This window comes from Rhinopithecus roxellana, chromosome 1 (assembly GCF_007565055.1).
Source record: "Rhinopithecus roxellana isolate Shanxi Qingling chromosome 1, ASM756505v1, whole genome shotgun sequence".
NCBI classification, from domain to species: Eukaryota; Metazoa; Chordata; class Mammalia; order Primates; family Cercopithecidae; genus Rhinopithecus; species Rhinopithecus roxellana.
In genome coordinates, this window is record NC_044549.1 from 182,247,933 (window position 1) to 182,266,620 (window position 18,688).

At 48.1% G+C, this 18,688-nt stretch overlaps 1 protein-coding gene across 1 annotated transcript in view; it reads right to left on the reverse strand.

Annotated features, from left to right (window-relative positions):
- SLCO2A1 (solute carrier organic anion transporter family member 2A1) overlaps positions 1–18,688 on the reverse strand; it is an 89,583-nt gene that overhangs the window by 28,835 nt on the left and 42,060 nt on the right. Inside the window, exon 3 of the mRNA XM_030934034.1 lies at positions 13,450–13,612. Within this exon, the coding sequence (XP_030789894.1) occupies positions 13,450–13,612 (163 nt within the window). The remainder of the gene's footprint in view (positions 1–13,449; positions 13,613–18,688) is intronic.

An 18,688-nucleotide genomic window follows, 5' to 3' on the forward strand; every position in this document is an offset into this window, starting at 1 on the left:
ATTTCACTGAGATGAGGCATCTAAGAAGTCAAATTCATAGAAACAGAAAGTAGAATGGTGGTTGCCAGGGACTGGGGGAGAAGGGAATGAAGAGTTAGTGTTTAACAGATACAGAATTTCAGTTTGAGAAGATGAAAAAGTTCTAGGGGTGGATGATGATGATAGTTGCACAGCATTGTTGATGTACTTAATGCCACTAAACTATACACTTAAAAGTGGTTAAACAATAATCTTTATGTTATATATATTTTGCCACAATTTAAAAATATTGCCCAGGACATGTGAAGCTGGGACAGAGTGCCAGGGAGCATAAGAGAGAGGCAGCAGACCCAGTATTGTAGGAGAGGACATTCTAGAAAAGGTTTCTGGAGAAAGTGGCCTCTGAACTGAGAAGAATCGACAGGCATAGATAGAAGATAAGGGTAGGGATCGGGGAAGTATGGAGGAGAGAAAGAGCGTGTGGAAGGGCTCAGAGGTGGGGGTGGTACATTCCATAACATGAATAAAGTTCAGTGAGGCTGGCGCTCAAATACAAGCCCTCCAGGGTGAGGCCTGGCTGCCCTTGGAGGGCTTGTGCATGATGGGAAGGGGCCTGGATTGTATCCTAAGGAAAACCCCAGACGGGTGAAGATCATGAGGGGGCAGTGCAATGAACACACTAGAGGGCTTAGGAGTAATGTGCAAGGCCCTGTCAACTGAGACGGATAAAGAGGGGAGTTGATTCCATCAAGAAGCAGCTGGTGCATAGTATGAGGGGCAGGGCTTAGTGGCTGGGAGGATGATGAATGCATAGCCCAGAGGGTGTGTGCGTAGACATACAAGGCCAGGCTGCTGTAGGAGAGCAGGGGCATGACATGAGAAACATCACCGGGGAAAGAAAGGGCCAGAGAATGTGTGCGTTTTTTGAATGCTAATTCTTGATTCTACTGATTCTCATTAATTTACTTAATACAGATTTATTTGAACATTGTTGCTGACTTGACTAGCAAAATCATTTTTTGCAAGATATTTATCATCAAAGATGGTAAAAACATTGAAGGACTTATTAAGTCTTCATACAGCATGTTGCCTGCTGCACCAAGGCCACAAAAATCCTCATGAAGTTCATCTCATGCAGTGTTCAGGAGATGAAACTTTCTGGGGATTGTTTAACTGTTACCACTAACTTTAAAAATGTTGGATTACATGTCAGAAACTGCCTTTATTAAAATACGCATTTAAAAATAATCAATTGGCCCCAACTACATCCAAGTCTACTGAGTTCCTCTTGGCCTATTCTACATTCCAAACTGATTCAAGATCCTGCAAAGAACTTTCTTCTTTATGCCAACTCTGAATAGGGCCCAAACCCATCCCACATCCCAGATCAAGTTCTGACACATGTAAAAAGGGAACAGCAGTTAAATGTAACCCCCGAGGTCAGTGCTGTCAGAGAAGCAGTGACCCACTAACAGAACTGGCTTTATGTGGGGACAGGTGTTTATGTCAGAGACAGACGTAGTATGGGCTTCCTAGACAATCAAGCCTGAGACACCCTGGGCAGCAGGTGGCCCTGGCTGGCTCATTCTGGTCAGAATAGAGTCTTCTAGAATTTATTTTTATTTTACTTTATTTTATTTTTAAAAGGGAGTCTCGCTCTGTCGCCCAGACTGGAGTGCAGTGGCATGATCTTGGCTCACTGAAAAGTCTGCCTCCAGGGTTCAAGCGATTCTCCTGCCTCAGCCTCCCAAGTAGCTGAGATTACAGGCACATGCCACCACACCCACAAATTTTTGTATTGTTAGTAGAGACGGTGTTTCACCATGTTGGTGAGGCTGGTCTCAAACTCCTGACCTCAGGTGATCCACCTTCCTTGGCCTCCCAAAGTGCTGGGATTAGAGGCATGAGCCACCACACCCGGCCAAGTCTTCTAGAATTTAGAACATTAAGCTCTTCCCTTGTAAAAATAAGAGGACACAAATTTTAAAAAAGAAATAAAATAGGAAGACAGGGATAGGAGTTCAAAGGGCAGGAAGAAGGGGAAGAAAAGACCTTGTATGAGGACCATCCCCGTGGGCAGCCTCTGATCTAGTGACATTGATGGACAGTCTCTGGCAGACAGAACAGAGGACTTGGCTCTCTTTGCATCACTCCACCCCTCTCCTCCCTGGAGCAAAAGCTCCAGCCTTTTTCAGGAACTCGGGTGCACATTAGGGAAGAAGCAGCAACCTTTCACTGCTTCACAAGCACTCTAGCAAAGGCTGGAACACAGCTACTCCATTTAACTTATAGAAGCATAGCAGGTTAGAGGTTGCTAACTCTGACCTTTCCACCATGTCGAATCCTGTGGTAAGGTCAGGAACTTGCCTGTCTTTTCCAGCCACCACAGCCTCCAGAGACTGCCTGCCCAAACACAGCCACCTGCCCCTATCTTGGAGGGGTCTGGAGGAGGGAGGGGAGTCTATTTCTTAGCCAGATATCGGTCTGTTTCTCATCTTCTCCCAGGCAACCTTCTGGAAGGCTCAAGTTCATCGGAGCACATTTTTTCCTGTAGGACACCAGAGGCCCGGCTTTGCCAGTCTAGTTTTCACAGGGCTGTGAAACGTTAACTAGAAACAGGCTGGACCTCTCCCCTCCTTCAGCTCCCCCAGCCCCACCCCGCCAGCACGTGAATCAACCCTCTGACTCACCCCACCATTTAAATATGCAGAATTTCAGTTCTAAATTCTGGACCCTCAGCAGTTTTAGAAATGTAGGAGTCTCTGTCAGGAAGGTCTACTTCCCTAGAAAGGGACCTCCAGAGATGGGGCAGATCTGGGGCAGGCCAAGGTCTAGCCATTCCGCTGCTCAAGGCCACATGTTTCAGCACTCCGTCCCACCCCTCGGAATGGCCAGGCTGAGGCCAGCCTTCCAGCTGTCAAGGGAATAGTAAGAGGCTTTGCACCAAGGTCTAGAGCTGGGGTAGGGAGAGGACCCTCGAAGGACCAAGCAACATGAGAAGGCCATAGCAAGTGGGGCTTTCCTTTGACTAGTCATTCTCATCATTCTAGTAAAGCAAAGAGAAGAGACTTCTGCCAGCAAAGAGGAGGGCTCCTTCAAGCCACGGCTCTTAAGAGCCACTTATCCGCTCCCTGCTCAGAAGGAGACATGGCTGTCATCTGGGAGTGTGTGGGTGAATAGGGTCAAATGGAGAAAAGGTTAGCCAGTCCCAAACTTCAGAAGCAATCCGTAAGAGAACAACAGAGAAAGGCAGGCGTGTTTCCAGAGAGTTATCTGGAAGCATGGCCAAGGTGCCAAGCCCTTAAGCTATCAGCACAACTCCTGGAACCTCATTCAGAATGTTCCACTCTGAAGGACTTATTTCCCCATCTCCTAAATTCAGCCACTCTACAGTTCCTCCCGAAACTCTGGCAACACCTACCAGCAGGCTTGGAACAGGCTGTCCCAAACTTACTCATGATCTGAGATCTCAAAGTCGATTGTAAATTGGGTTGTTTGCAAATCAGAAATGATTGGGTTTCCAGTGTAGTTCACAAAGCCTAGTTAATCCATAATGCTCCAGTAATAACATATGTTCTATTCCAGCTAAACTAAGCCTCCATTTAAAAAATAATTCCTATGGGCAAATGCACTCAGTTTCATCTTGGAAAACTAGGAGAACATAGTCTTCTGCCCCAGTGGAAAAAAAAGAGTTGACATTGACAGTCTGGGGCACATTGTGGGGCAATGGAAGAAATTCGCACCTTGAAGCCAGACAGAGCAGGCTCCAATCTTGGCTCTACTACTTGATAGTCAGAGGCCTGTTGGAATGAACCTCAGTGTCCTCATCTTCAAAACAGATAGAATACCTATCTTACAATATTTTTATGAGAATTAAAAATAATGAGTTTATTATAAGCTGGGACATAGTGATTATGTGATGAGATCAATTTTCATCCAAAGAGATGAGTAACTGTGAGAAACTCAAATAGATAAGAGAAATGGGAGAAACTTGGAGACAGGCAATGTTGCCCAGGCCTTTAAGAACTTGGAAACTGGGTCCAGAAACTAGATACCAGTAAGATCAATGCTGGTCACCAGCAATGGATGCATTATAATAAAGTAGTTACAGGGCAAGTAAGTGTGCTTGGAGAGGTTCACATCTGTGGAGAAAAAGGAGCTCAGGGCAGTGGAAGGAGGAACTGCTCTGCTCCTCTCTCAAGACTGGGTTTCCAAGACTAGTTCTGAGACTGGGGTTGGATGTCCCTTCCCATACTACCACCTTGGCACTAGAGGGGGCCCTAGGGAAAATGCCTACATGTATTGAGGAGGTTGTGCCATGAATGAGCTGGGCACAAGACTGGTAGGCTCACTGTGCATGCCCAACAAGGCAGGGCGCTATATTGCTGGCCAGGGGCTTTCTCTTCCACTGCACACACTCCCACACCCTGGCCCAGCACACGGTCTGGCACCAGCACCTGGCTTGGCTCATCATCAGAGCTGGTTCTTTAGTGGATGAAGGGAAGGAAGACATACCTGAGGGAGCAGGATGCAACTCAGAGCCATTTAATTTTAACATTTAAAGAAATGTGAGCTTAATTAGTACTCCCCCACCCCCATGGGTGTGAGGCAGAATTTATTATTCACAGATTTATTCAGTAAGCTGATGAGAAGCTCTTTGAAGGGGGAAAAAAAAAAAAAGTTAGCGGAGCCAACATGAGCTCATCAAAAGCCAGTCTTGCCAAACCAACCTCATTTCCTTTGTTAATGGGGCTCCTGACCTAGCAGGAAGCCATAACATGGTGTTACTTGACTGGAAGAAGCCTTTTGACAAAGCCTGTCATGATATCCTGCTAGACAAGATGGGGACACGTGGCTGGGGAGTCCTCAGGGAAAACTGGCTCAAAGCATGCCTAGCTCGGGTGCCCATGGGCCAGCGTCACCCAGAAAGAAGCTGCTCTAAGTGCATGCCACTCAACACTCATCACAGACTTTGGCGAAAGAAGAAAACTGCTTACAAATGTGTGAATGACGTGGATGACACGAAGCGGGGAGGATTAGACAGTCCAAAGGCTGATAACTCAAAATTAAACCCACGGCTATAAGGAGGGACCCCAACCAAGGAGAATGATTCCTGTGGGGAGAAAATATGAAATTGGACCATAGCTTCAAGGAATTCAGCTAGTCAGCAGTTGGAAGGGTGACACCTGGCTTGGCACAATGTATGGGGACAAGTCCCTGGTGTTTTGACCACAAGTTCACAATTCCAGCCTGTGACGAGGACCCTCAGATTCAGATGTGAGCCTCCCTCTGTCTTCTTCCCAGGGAGACCACCCTGACAGCACCACACTAGGCCTAGGCAGCTTGGGCCCCCAGAGGGCTGGAAGCCTTATTTTGTGGGGAAGAGTGAAGGCCAGCAGCTCAGGACGCAAAGGCTCTGGGCTATGCGATGGCTGTTTCCACCACTGTGAACTGATGGGCTGGTTCTGCATGGTTCCAGAAGACTGACTTTGGCCTGATGGAGTAGAGTGTAGGAAGACAGAATTCAGGGAAATCTAGGAAAATGAGTGACATGGGAGAGAGGGAGGGGCCATGACTGGATGTTCACATCCAGGCAGCCTTGCAGTTCCCATCCTTGGGCTTCAGCTTCAGATGCCTGAGGGCAGTAGTGGGCCTGCCAGAGGGAACTGTCTGGTCCAGAGATTGGCAAACCACAACCTGTGGGCTGCGTTCAGTTCCCAGCCTGTGTCTATCAATAAGTTTTATGCGGACACAGCCATGCCCACTTGCTTATCTATTGTGAAGGGGAACTTTCGTGCTGCTACAGCAAAGTTGAATAATTTCAGCACAGACCTCATGGTTCACAAGTCTGACATATTCACGACCTGGCCCTTTACAGAAAATGTCTGTTGACCCCTGGTCTAGTCCCATGGTGTTCAAACGCATCAACCACCAAATCTTTCTGCAACCAATGCTTCTGGAGAAGCACAATGTATGAGACAGACAAAAGCAGGTGTCATCAAGACAAAACAATGAGAGGGGAGTATGGAGTCCCCTGCTCATACCTCTCCACACTCCAGCCCCAGGCCAAGAAGAGGCCAGGAAGGGGCTCTCCAGAACATTCCAGAGCACCAGACAGCCCCCTTAGGTCCTGGTTTGTGCGTCAGTCCTCTGTCACGCTAACCTCTCTTTGCTGTTTCCCTCTTTTAGATTTCTGAGCCTCACATCCTCTCTGACTGTGTCCAGTCCAAGCTCTCAACCCTGAGAAGTCCTTTTGTTCCTGAAAGAAAGAAACTATCCTTGTTGTTTCCAACCTCCTGGTGGGTAGTACGCTGCTCAGTCGGGCCCAGTGGTTCCCATTTCAAGGCTTCAGGGCCACAAGAGGTGCCTGTGCACACAGTCAGTGTCCCAGCTCTACAGCTCTACTAAGTGTGGCAGGAAGAGCAGAAAGTTCCTCCCTGTCTCCCTTGGGGATGCTTGGGGAGCTCAAGGCATCTTGCAGGGAGGATCAATGGTTTCTTTGAACCACATTTCCCCGTTTCTGTGGGGCTTTCCCTCATTCTCAGCATTGTTCCCAGGGTGCCCAAAGCCACTGGAACAGTAGCCAGGTTTCCTTTCTACCCTGGATACTAACTCCCAAGGAGGTCATCCTCCTGCTGTAGGTGGGCCCAAGACATGGTTGAGATCATCGTCCTGCTGTAGGTGGGCCCAAGACACGGTCTGCCAGCCTTCCCAGAGAAGCGACTCTCGGTGGAGCAGGCTGCAGCTTGCCTCCGGGACCCTTCCCCCAAGCAGACCTGTCACTCAGCTTTATTCCTGAGCAAGGGAAATGACCAAGCATGCCTGAGGGGCCACACTCAGGTCTCCACCAGGCCTGTGCTACAGACGTAGAACAAGGGGTCCAGTTTCCAGGCGAGCCAAAGGGAGTTGTGCCTTGCCCATAAAAACAGATGACAGAAAAGCCTGACAGAGTCAGCTACTTTTATGTCACGGCTCAGGCTCAGGCCTTCAGAGAGGCTGCCGCGCCATCACCATGGAGCGCAGAGCTCTCCTGCCAGTTTCCAGCCTCGCTCTTTCCCGGGCCTTCTCCACCACAGTCTAGTGTTTTCTATCATTTCTCCATGTTTATTTCTATTCTTTCCTACACCACGCATTTAAAAAATGTTCCACATCAAATCTCATTAAGTTTTGTTCTGCTCATCCATTCAGGGCTCTATTTCTCTCAGTCGAATTAATAACACCCATGTGTTTTGTGATTTTCTCTGTTGTTTATTTTATCTTTCTTTTTGAGTTAAATAGATCCACTGGCCAGGTTGTGCAACTCCCACTAGGATGGTCCACCCTGCCCTCCACCAACACATACACCCTTTCTCCTCCTTCCTCGCACATCTGCCCATCCCCACCCTCCAACCACCTACCAGCCCACTTGCTTCCCCATTACAGGCAACCCACCTCACCTCCATACCCCCCACACATATGAACACACACTTCCCCCTCACAGGCACCCACCCTACCTCCAAACCCCCCACACACATGAACACATGCTTCCCCCTCACAGGCACCCCACCCCACCTCCATACCCCCCCACACACATGAACACACACTTCCCCCTCACAGGCACCCCACCCTACCTCCAAACCCCCCACACACATGAACACATGCTTCCCCCTCACAGGCACCCCACCCCACCTCCATAGCCCCCACACACATGAACACACACTTCCCCCTCACAGGCATCCCACCCCACCTCCATACCCCGACACACACGTGAACACGTACTTCCCCATCACAGGCACCCCATGCCACCTGCATACCCCCACACATGCACACACATTTCCCCATCACAGGCATCTCATCGCACCTCCACACATTTCCCCCATACCACCTCTTCCCTCACACCTACCCCTTCACATACACCCCAACCCTCACCCCACAACTCCACTCACACATCCTCATACTTTACTCTCCTCTGCCTCCTACCCCAGTCCTTCCCATCCCCACACACCCCCAACATCTCCACATATGCCTACCTCCCCTCTGCACCCACACACCTCCTCCCCACACTCAGCTTTCTACTCATAGACAGGCCTCCCTCACATACACACCTATACACAATTACCCACAAACACACTCAGGCTGCCCAAACCATGGGTGCCCCTCTTGTTCCTCCAGGGCTTCCTAGCACACCCATCTCACACCATAGGTGGGTGTTCACTGTGGAAAGGCTGAGCTCCCTGTCCTGACCAACTCACTCAGGATCCTGAGGCTCCCCCACCCTGTGCCTTCCCACCGGTGACCTTCTTTCCCAGGGACACCCTTGGGATGTGCAAGCCCAGGTTGGGGATGGCAAGTTCATGAATAAAGGACTGGAAAATGACTCTTCTTTTTCTTTTTCTTGTCTGCTCCAAAAATACAGTCATCCCCCGCCCCTCCTAACCTCCAGGAAGCTTCCTGCCTGCGGTATCCATTGTCTGCATGTGGGCAGACTTCCCTCTGGACTTGGCTGAAGGATCGTTCACAGGTTACACCTAGTCCTACCAGACACTGGTTTCCGAAGCCCCTTCTCTTATCTCCTGGGAGGACTGGTCTCACGTTGGCCTGTTTCCCATAGAGGAAAACCTCTCTGCACCTTCCAGACGTGGTCTTAGAGGCTTTGGCTGGATGGCTCGTCTTTTCTCTAAAGGCGCCAGGGCACATTTCCGGACCCCACTGACATTTAGAAAATCTAAATATCCAAAAATGTCTTCATGGCCTTTAAAAGAATTAGCAATTAGTTGTTAAAGGTCTCTGTGATTCCCAAAATGTTTAGCCCTTCTTTAACTTTTTTTTCCTAAAACACATTGCTACTCTTCATTTCCCATGTTCATTTCTGGAGCAGCTTTACTCCAAGAGGAAAGAATCAGTAATCAACACAAGTAATAGGTCTGAGTAACAGATTTCAAATGCCACAACAAGGGCAGGCAATTAGAAATATGCTGAGCAGGCCGGGCGCAGTGGCTCATGCCTATAATCCCAGCACTCTGGGAGGCCGAGGCGGGTGGATCACAAGGTCAGGAGTTGGAGATCAACCTGGCCAACATAGTGAAACCCTGTCTCTACTAAAATACAAAAAATTAGCTGGACCTGGTGGTGCGCACCTGCAGTCCCAGCTACTCGGGAGACTGAGGCAGGGGAATCGCTTGAGCCCGGGAGGCAGAGGTTGCAGTGAGCCGAGATCATACCACTTCACTCCAGCCTGGTGACAGAGCCTTGATTACTGTTCAGGCTGGAGTGGAGTAGCATGATCATAACTCATTACAGCCTCAAACTTCTGGGCTCAAGTGATCCTCCCACTCCAGCCTCCCAAGTAGCTGGGACTACAGGCATGTGCTATCATGCCTGGTTAATTTTTTCTTTTTCTTTTTGTAGAGATGGGGTCTCACTGTGTTGCCCAGTCTGGTCTCGAACTCTTGGTCTCAAGCAATCTTCCTGACTCAGTCTCCAGAAGTGATGGGATTACAGCATATCTGGCTTATTTCATTTTAATTTTACTCTCAGAACACACTGAAAGTCAAGGTATTCTTGCTCCCATTTTATAGATAAGGAAACTAAAGTTCAGAAAGGTGAGGAAGCTTGCCTAAGAAGACTTGGCAGGTAAGTGACTGAGCTAGGATTCAAATGTTGAAGTCCATATGGAGGTGGGGTGGGGGGCATGTCCACCCATCACACCAGGCGGCACCAACACAAGGATCTGGGAAGAGAGCACAACAGCAACCTAAGCTTCCACCAACAGAAATCCTAAGGACTCACATGTGAGGATGCAGCAGGGACTGTGCCAAGGGAGGTGCCCTGCTCCAGAACAGAGCAAAGGACCTATGATGTAGACCAGAAAGAAGCTGCCTTCAGATGCCCCCAGGCCACCCAGCCCATAAGGGGTCACACTCTTCACAGGAAGTAAGGTGCTTTCTCCTTTGGGATCCAGAGAGTCTACTAGTTTATACAACATCACATATGTATTGTCCCTACCACTGTGGGGACAAGAGCCACCACTCAGTGATTACTGCATGTGACAGCCAACAGGCTAAATTGTGAACATGCATCTTCTCAGCCCCTGCAGCCCTACGAGGGCTATAAAATAGACACTCAGGGATGAACTGAAACTCAGAGCAGGGAGGATGTGGCTTGAGCCTACTTGGGAGTCCCAAAGCCCAGATTCAGACTGAGGACTGCCGAGTTCCAGTAGACGATTCAGATTCACACTCCCACTCAGGGTGGTACATTTAATGAAATGCATTTGTTCCTGATGACCTTGCATGATTCAAAACTAAAATTCCCATATGAATACATTTGAAGTAGGAGTCACATTTTAAGCTATTCCTATGAAGTAAGACTTTATAAATATTTTTATTTGCACATATTAGCATAGCACACTCACGTGGTGCATTGGTACCCAGTGTGCAGCTGCAGCCCCAGCTAGATCGCATGGATGAGGTTCCTGGGCCAAAGTCCTCCTCATCCCACCCCCTGGCACCAAGAAGATACCCGAAGGTAGCTCAGCTCTGAGCACTTCCAGCATCTGCTTCTATCACAGCCAGACTGAGGGAGACTAGTGCCCTATTGTTGCAATTAGAATTTGCACCAATGAACAAAAACTACAAAATAGCCCACTCTTCTGGCCTATGGTGCCCCCCTGAAGCTCTGAGAGGCAAGCTGTGGTCTTTTCAGAGCACTTCTGTCCTCTATCAGAAGATTTTGGCTTAGAGCACTGAGGTCAAGGCTGGAACGGCACAATGTTTCCTTCTGAGCTGAGAGGGTCATGGTGGGTTGAACCCAAACTCACTGATTATTCCTAACAAGGAGCAGAGTGAAGCCATCCTAACCAGTCTCCCATGGCTGCTCAGTGTGAGGCAAATGCCACTGGGATGTGGGCCTAGGCTGCGGGAGCCGACTTGCCAGGCTGAGCAGGCCACGATGTGTGGCGCCTGGCAGGAGGACCTCCCCTCCGCCTGGCCCCAGTGCCCCAGGCTCCCTTGCTGATTTCATTATCCCAGTCTTCACGTGATGAGGAAGGGCAGGGATTGTGGCTCTGGAAAGAAGACAGTGCAGCCAGCCTGGCCACACTGCTCTCCAAGAAGATAGCCACCAACTCCTGACTCGCTTCAGAGCTGGTCTCAAGCTCTCATTAGATGAAGGGGGAGAAAGTGTATGGCAGGACCCTAGAGCTCATTATCTGTCCTCATCCTCTGCCCACTTGAAGCAGGATTCAGCCCCACAGAGTCCATACATTTATGAGAAATGACCAGTTCACTGGCAATTTATAAAGAGGTGGGGGAAAGAGTTCCATGACCAGAACCCAGGAGACATTTCATCATTAGACACCCCCATTCTTGCCCTATTCTTTTCCTGTCCCAGGCACTTCGTTCTCTCCATCATTGGCCTCACAATCTTAAGGGATGCCCTCTATTATTCTAAGTGGTTCATCTCTTTAACCTGGTCTACATATCTGAATGAAAAAAATAGCCTGTTTTCTAAGCAAACCAGAATCAATTATTCCCTCAGCACCTCCCTGAGTGGCTCATTTAACCTCAACTCCAATACAGTGGACTAAGGGTGAGCATATATGAACTAGTCCTCTCACCAATGTGCATCACAAAACCACAGCCACTTTCCACAGTCCTTAAAACAAGTGCAAATTCATCCTAAGTCAACACATTAACATAAAATTAGTTCCAAAGCAGTGATTGTCCTGGGTGCTGAGTAAATGTAAATGCCAAACCACTCTGTAGGGCTATTTCCTAACCCTAGTCCACATACAATTTCTACAAGGAAAAAAAGCCCCTGCAAACGGCTCATGGTCAAACATAAGGAGGTAATCCACCATGAACAAGAGCAAGCAGACATAAAACAATAGGAGAATTCACATTCTTAAAACTTGAGCTAACAGAACGATCTGAAAAAGAGTATAATATAAATATATTTAAAATAATTGAAGACATCAATAACAATACAAAAGAAATCATAAGGAAACACCAATAAACTGTGTCTACAGGGCAGACAGATTTGAACAACTATTATAAGAACTTCAGGAATTAGCAAAATATGTAGTGCCATTAAAATTTATAATGTCAAAAATGGGCCTGACATCAATGAACAAAGCTGGAGAGAGACTAAGTGAACAGAAAGGCATACTTTAAGGAAATCACCCAGGATGCAGCATAAAGCCCTGAAAACTATGAAAGACAGGTTAAGAGACAAGGAGGCCAGAAATGAAAATATGAAGCCATATGTAAAAGGAGTTCTAGAAAAAAGGATGAAGAAAATAGGGGTGTGCAATATCAGGAATGTTTTTGGCTGAAAATTTTTCAAAATTAAAGAAAAACTCTAATTTTCAAAAGAAATAGCATATCAAACTTTCTAACAGATAAGTGAAAATTAAGCCATACTCAGATACCTTATGGTAGAACAAATATTAAATAGAACTAGAGAAAAAACAGGATACCTAAGAAGTTATGACAATTAGACTAACGGAAAAGTCCCAACACCAGAAGATAGAGCCATGGTACCTTCAAAGTGTTGAGAAGAAATAACCATTGATTTAAAATCTTGTTTGTAGCTAAACTGTAATTCAAGAGCAAGGGTAAAATAGAGGTGTTTTCAGACAAAGACTTAGAGATTTTCTTACTCATAGGCCTACTGAAAGTAACAATAAAGGATATCCTTCAGGAAAAAGAAATAATCAATAGTATGGGTGAAATGCAAGAAGCAATCAATGGTGAACAAAGAAACCAGTAAACTTGTGAGTACATAAATAACCACTCACTTATTTATAAATAACAGAATAGTAACAATTTATAATAATGACCACTGTGGGGAGGTTAAAGACAGGTAGAACAAAAATATGGGTCAACAATAAGCGGAAAATGAGAGAGGATGGTGGGCAAAAAAGCATCTAGGATCCTTATTTCGCTCTCTTGGAGAATAGAGACATTCATGAACTTCAGTGGTTGTTAAATCATACGTCAATGTTAAATATAAGGGTAATAGTGGGCATCCTATGTTCATGGATTGACAAACTCAACAGGGTAAATATGATCAAATGAGATCATTGTACAAGTGCACTGTCACCTAAGGACAGAAGAATGTACAAATGTCACAAAGTGCTACGATTAAAAGTGGAGAAAATCCACAGACTTCATAATGATTAATGCTTTGACCCTCTTCCTGCCAAGCCCCATTGCAGAAACTGCTCACAGTGTCCCCGGGGAGGTAGAGTTTGGGTCACTCCTGGCATAAAGCACAGGGAATCACAGCAGGAGGTGAGCCATGCACTGCACACTTTCCTGAACAAACCAGAGTTCAGCTGCTCCATAGCTCTACATACTTCAGTATATTCTGAGCTTCATATGTCCTCTTCCTGGAGTGGTATCCACTGCCCTAGGAGTATCCCCACTAATTTTGTGAGATGTTCACCCATTCCTTACCCCCTTGAGGCAGGGGTTGGAGGCCACTCACCAGTGCTGGCCAAGGTGTACTGGTAGGGCTCGGAGAGGAAGTGTGGGAGGGTGAGGATGAAGGCACCTGCAGCCAGGAAGAGACCCCCGATGCCAATCAGACGTGGACGGTGCACCCGGCTGCCAAAGTAGCTGACAAAGATGATGAGGATGGCATTGCTGATCTGAGAAGAGAGCAGAAAGGCTGAGTGAGACAAGAGGCCCTGTCCTCACCCACCCACAGAGAAGACCTGACCATATCTTATCCAGGAAAACTGGAGAGGGAGGGGGCTGCCCAGTGTCAGCTGGGGCCCAGGCAGAGTTACAGTGTCAGCTTTTCCCAGAGAGCTTTACAAGGGGGCAGGCATAAGCAATTTTGGTTTTCCCTCTGTTATCAGAAACCCTTCTGGGTCTCCCTCTTCTAGACCAGACCAAAGGAAGTATCTGAAGATTATGAAAAGCTCAAAACCTAAACTTTAACCATCTTAGAATCAAACCTTTTTGGGAAAAAGCCAAAGAAACCTCCAATCCTGGCTGGCTCCTAGGAATAAAACGTGTTCCCTAATTAAACTTGAGAGTTTGTACCTAAAGTTTAGGCAAAATCCCAAGTTTAATTAGGTACAAATTAAAGGACCCAAGGACCCTGGCTTGGTGGCCAGAATAACAAGCAAGCAACATGCTTATCTCATTTAATCATGAAACAATTCTCATTTTACCTGACAAAACTGGGGCTCAGAATATTAAGTAACATGCCCATGACCATGAGGTTAGGGAGTGGCCTGAACCAGTCTTGCCTGACTCTAAAACACCAAGGCTTAACTAGAGTTGTCTGCCACCTCTTGGAGAAGAGGATTTCTGGCCAAGCAGCTCTGCTACTATCCTGCCCCTTCCCCTGACTTGGTTTGTTTTCAATTCTGTGAAATGAAGGATAAGAACTAGAGCACCCCAAGGCCCTTCCAGCTGGAAACATGGGTAACTCCATGCTCCTGGTGCTCCCTGGAAAATGTGCTCTCTGAGCCCCACCCAGAACCAGGAAAGGGAACTGAAGGCTCCAGCATGGGGAGTAAGGTCTTCAATGGTAAGGGGATGTTGCCAGGCCTTCTGACCATGTCTCCACCAAAGATGGTCCTCTCCTCAGAGCACAGTTCACCTGGACTGGAGGAGCTCTGTAAATCTGCAGCCATAGCCCTGTCTTGTTACACCCCAGTTTCCTCCCAGCTGGAGAAACAAGTGCTCCTATGTCAGGAAACAAAGGCTAGAGCCTCAGAACATGGCTGTCACTAAGGTCGCCAGTGGCCTTATTGGCAAATGTACTGGTCAATGCTCAGTTCCATTTGACTCAGTTGACCATTTCTTTTATCCTAAAACACTTCCTTCAGAGTTCCCATGACACCATCCTCTCCTGCTTCCCTTCTCCTGTCTACTCCTTCTCGGTCTTCTTGGCTTATTCCTCTTTATCTGCCTGGACTCTCAACATTGGGCCCAGAGCTCGCCCCTAAGTGTGTCCAGTTCCATGGCTATTTATGCTCTGTGTGTGCTTCTAAGTCCCATAGTCTCAGTTCATCTAAACTCTCACTCCTCTTCCTCCCTCCAAAACCCCAGTCCCCTGTCCTGGTTCTCCTTGTCTCAGTAAATGGCACCTCCATCCTCCCAGTGGCTCACACAAAACACTCGAACATCATCTTGACTTCTCTCACACTCATATGTAATCCATCAGCAAATCCCCTTGGCAGGACTTTCCATAGCCACCTGGAAACCAGTGACTCCTCAACCTCCAATCCTGTCTGAATTACTGTGGCAGCCTCCTAATGGGACCCTGCCTCCATCCATGTCCTGCTACTGTTCATTCTCCACCCAGCAGCCAGAGGGGTCCTGCTGAAGTATCAGACCATGTTCCCTCAGCTCAAACTCCAGTGTTAAAAGGCAAAGGCTGTCCCAGAGCCTCCTGAGCCCTACACAGCCTGTCCCCGGTCACCTCTCAGGTCTGCGCTCTTCTGCTCCTCTCCCTCCCTCCATCCAGCCACACTGCCCCCAGCTGTTCTTTGGCCACACCAAAGAACAAAGGCATTCCCCCAGCCCCCTTTGGTTATTGCTGCTCCTTCTGACTTTAGGTCCTTAGGACTCAGTTCTTATCAACCAGATTCAGGCCTCTGCTCAGATTGAATCATCTCATGAAGGCCCTTCTTTGACCTCTTCATTTAAAATACACCCACATCCCCACCACTGTGGCACCGTGTACCTTTTCCCATCCGTGACTTTCTCTGTCTTCACTGCACTCATCATAACCTGATCGACAGTATGTTTTATTTCCATAAATATTATATTTATCCTTAGAATGATATATGAGCAGAGATTTTTGTCTATTCATTCCTGTTTCCCCAGCACCTAACAGTGCCTAACATATACTTGGTGCTTGTTAAATATTGTTGAAGAAATGAATGAATGAGTAAATGGTAGACTTTTTCTGGAGGAGGACATAGTTGCCCGGGAGACCCCTCGGGCATGGCCAAGAGTGAGATGGTTTATCATCTACAGAGAAAGCGGGTGTGAAGGTGTGTGAGGGGCAGCCCCTGCCAAAGGTGGATCTAGGACATCCTGAAGCCCACACCTGGAAAGAGAGTTTGATTCTTCTGCTTCCTAGATTTTGTTTATTTCCTTCTTATTTCCCTATTGCTTTTCATAAAAGATTGTAAATGCCAGATCATATCAGCTATGCCGACTGTGGCTGACTTTAGAAGGCTTGGGTGAGGGTGGGTGGAGGACCCCAAAGGGGCTCTCAGGGAGGAGGGACAGAGGAGAAGCTCTTCCGCACTCTCGAGGGGCCTGCACTTGTTTCTCTGTGGGAGGCTGAACCTCCACAGGTGTTATGGCTAATGCTGGCTTAAGACCTTGTTCTCAAACTTTTCTTCAGCCACAGAGTCCCTTTGAAAAAACTGTTTTTCCCTAATATAAAACAAACCCCCCAAATGCAGCTGTTCTGGCTCAGAAGAGGGCCCCAAGACTTCAGTCTCCTTAGCCCTGGAGCAGCCCCTGAAACACTACCATGGACTTGCTGTGAGACTCTTTGAAAGCTGTTACAACGCCCATTGTGACATGCCCCTGCCCTTCAACATCTCAAACCAAAGGGGAGTAGGGGCCACTGGTGGGCAGCATGAAGGGCAGGGAGCCTCTAGGGCTCAGCCCTGGCCTTTCGTAGTAGACAAGAGAAGCTGCTGCTTCAAGCCAAGTTGCTCCATGTCTTCTCTTGTTAACTAAGCTCCTCCTCCTGCTGCTGGCCTTTTACGCCCAGCCTGTCAAAGGCTTCCTATCAACTCCTGGGCCCACAGAAGGCTCTCTGAGACTGGGAGCTACAGACTGCAGGTTCATGCTTCCTGGAGGTTCGCTGCACACTCCATGACCCAGATAGCCTCACCTTCACCTTGCACCAGGCCGGGCTCTCTTCTCACATCCCCCCAGGCTTCACGCATATACTGTACACAGGCAGACACATACAGAGTTGCACACAAATACTCAAACATACACAGACACAGATACACACACACACACACACACAGAGGGTTATAAGGTCAGAGGAATGAACTATCTGATGATATTTGCTTCAAATCATGCCCACAGGCATGAGCCGAAGTCAGGTTCTTGAAAAGTTCATCTGAGACTGGGAAAGATGTTAATGGAAGAATTATTTTTATTTTTTGATTGAATTCTATCGCTGGGAAAATAGTAAGCTCTTTCATTGCCTAATCAACCTCCTGTCTTAAGCAGATCCTGCTACAAGTCCTAGCTAGCTACTCCCAGCCCATTGAGGAATCCAATTGTTTCTGGGCCCACATTTTTGTTCCAAGCATAGGGTCAACATTTAACAAAAATTTAACCATGGGAGATCACAGATTTGGCTACCACCTGGGCTGAGGTGAAAGAGAATATTCACCTCATATGCCAGCTCTGACTTTGATTAGTAGCAGGACTCAGAATACTGTGTTGAGAAGGATTCTGAGGCTGTGCATGAACTCAGCAGGAAAGGGACATGGGTAATTAGTGATGCCTGCCATGGCCATGGAACAGGACCGTAGTGACGCAAATGTCAGACATTTGTTTTTCCTGATGTCCATCATGAGTGAGGACAACATGTGCCAGGGGCATTGCCAAAGTCACAGGTCAACATCGATGAGGGTCATTCTGTGTGAACGCAGGGCAGAGAGACCAGGGTGCTGTCCTGGAGGAGGAGGCAACCACACAGTCAGGCAGACCTAGTCACCAGGCAACACCAGGAAGCTCAGGATAGCAATACAAGCAGACAGACAGAGACACAGGCCCACACACAGACTGGTACACAGACACACACCTGGCACAGAAAGCAGGGAAGGCACACACATGGGCCTGGAAGCTCAGAGGAGGAGGTCTCAGGCCAGCAGGGATGACTTAGACAGGCTGCAGGACTGTGAGTGTATATGTGCATGCATGTCATATGTGTGAGGAAAGAGCCCATGGTGGGGGGGGGGCATGAAGCGAGGGACACCAATAAAGATTCCAGCAACGTTTGTGGAGGTTGAGACTGGCTGGAGCAGTGCTTGTGAGCAAGAGACTGGAGGTGCGGTAGAGAAGACAGGGATTCACAGAGGAGGCCTTAGCATGCAGCCCTCAGACAGCCCTGGGCTCAGACCCTGGCTGTACCATGCACATGACGGGGCTGACCTGGGTGGAGTACTCAGGCTTTCTGATGCAGGGTTCCTTGTCTGAGAAACATGACTGTGAAGAGCACCTCCCTCCTAGGACTGTAGAAGGGACTGGCACAGGAAAGTGGTCCTGGGGTCACTGCTATGTGAACCATCAAGGAACGGGCAGGGGTGAAAGAGAAAGCCTTGTTCCAGCAGGAGAAGGCTGAGGAGAGGAGATATCTGCCTTCTTTTACAGTTCTGTTTCGGCCAGAAGATGCCACGGGACAGGGGCGCAGGCTCTAAGTGACGGCAATGACTTGAATTTCACTAAGTCAAGGGAAGACCTCATGACGCTCCAGAGGAGCAACCGGCTCTGGGGAAGGGACCACTGCCTGCCTCCATCCAGAAAGAGTGGCCCTGGGGAGAAGATGGAAGCCAGCCCAGGAGCCCTGTCTCTAGACTGTGGAGACAGGATGAAGGGGTTCTGCTGCCTCCGCTCACTCTCTCTCCCCAGCTTCCAGTGGCTCCTGGCAGGCCCTGCCCTGTGACCTCTTACCTCCTTTGGCTTCTTGGTCCACCCTGTCTTCCTCTAACTTTAATATGCAG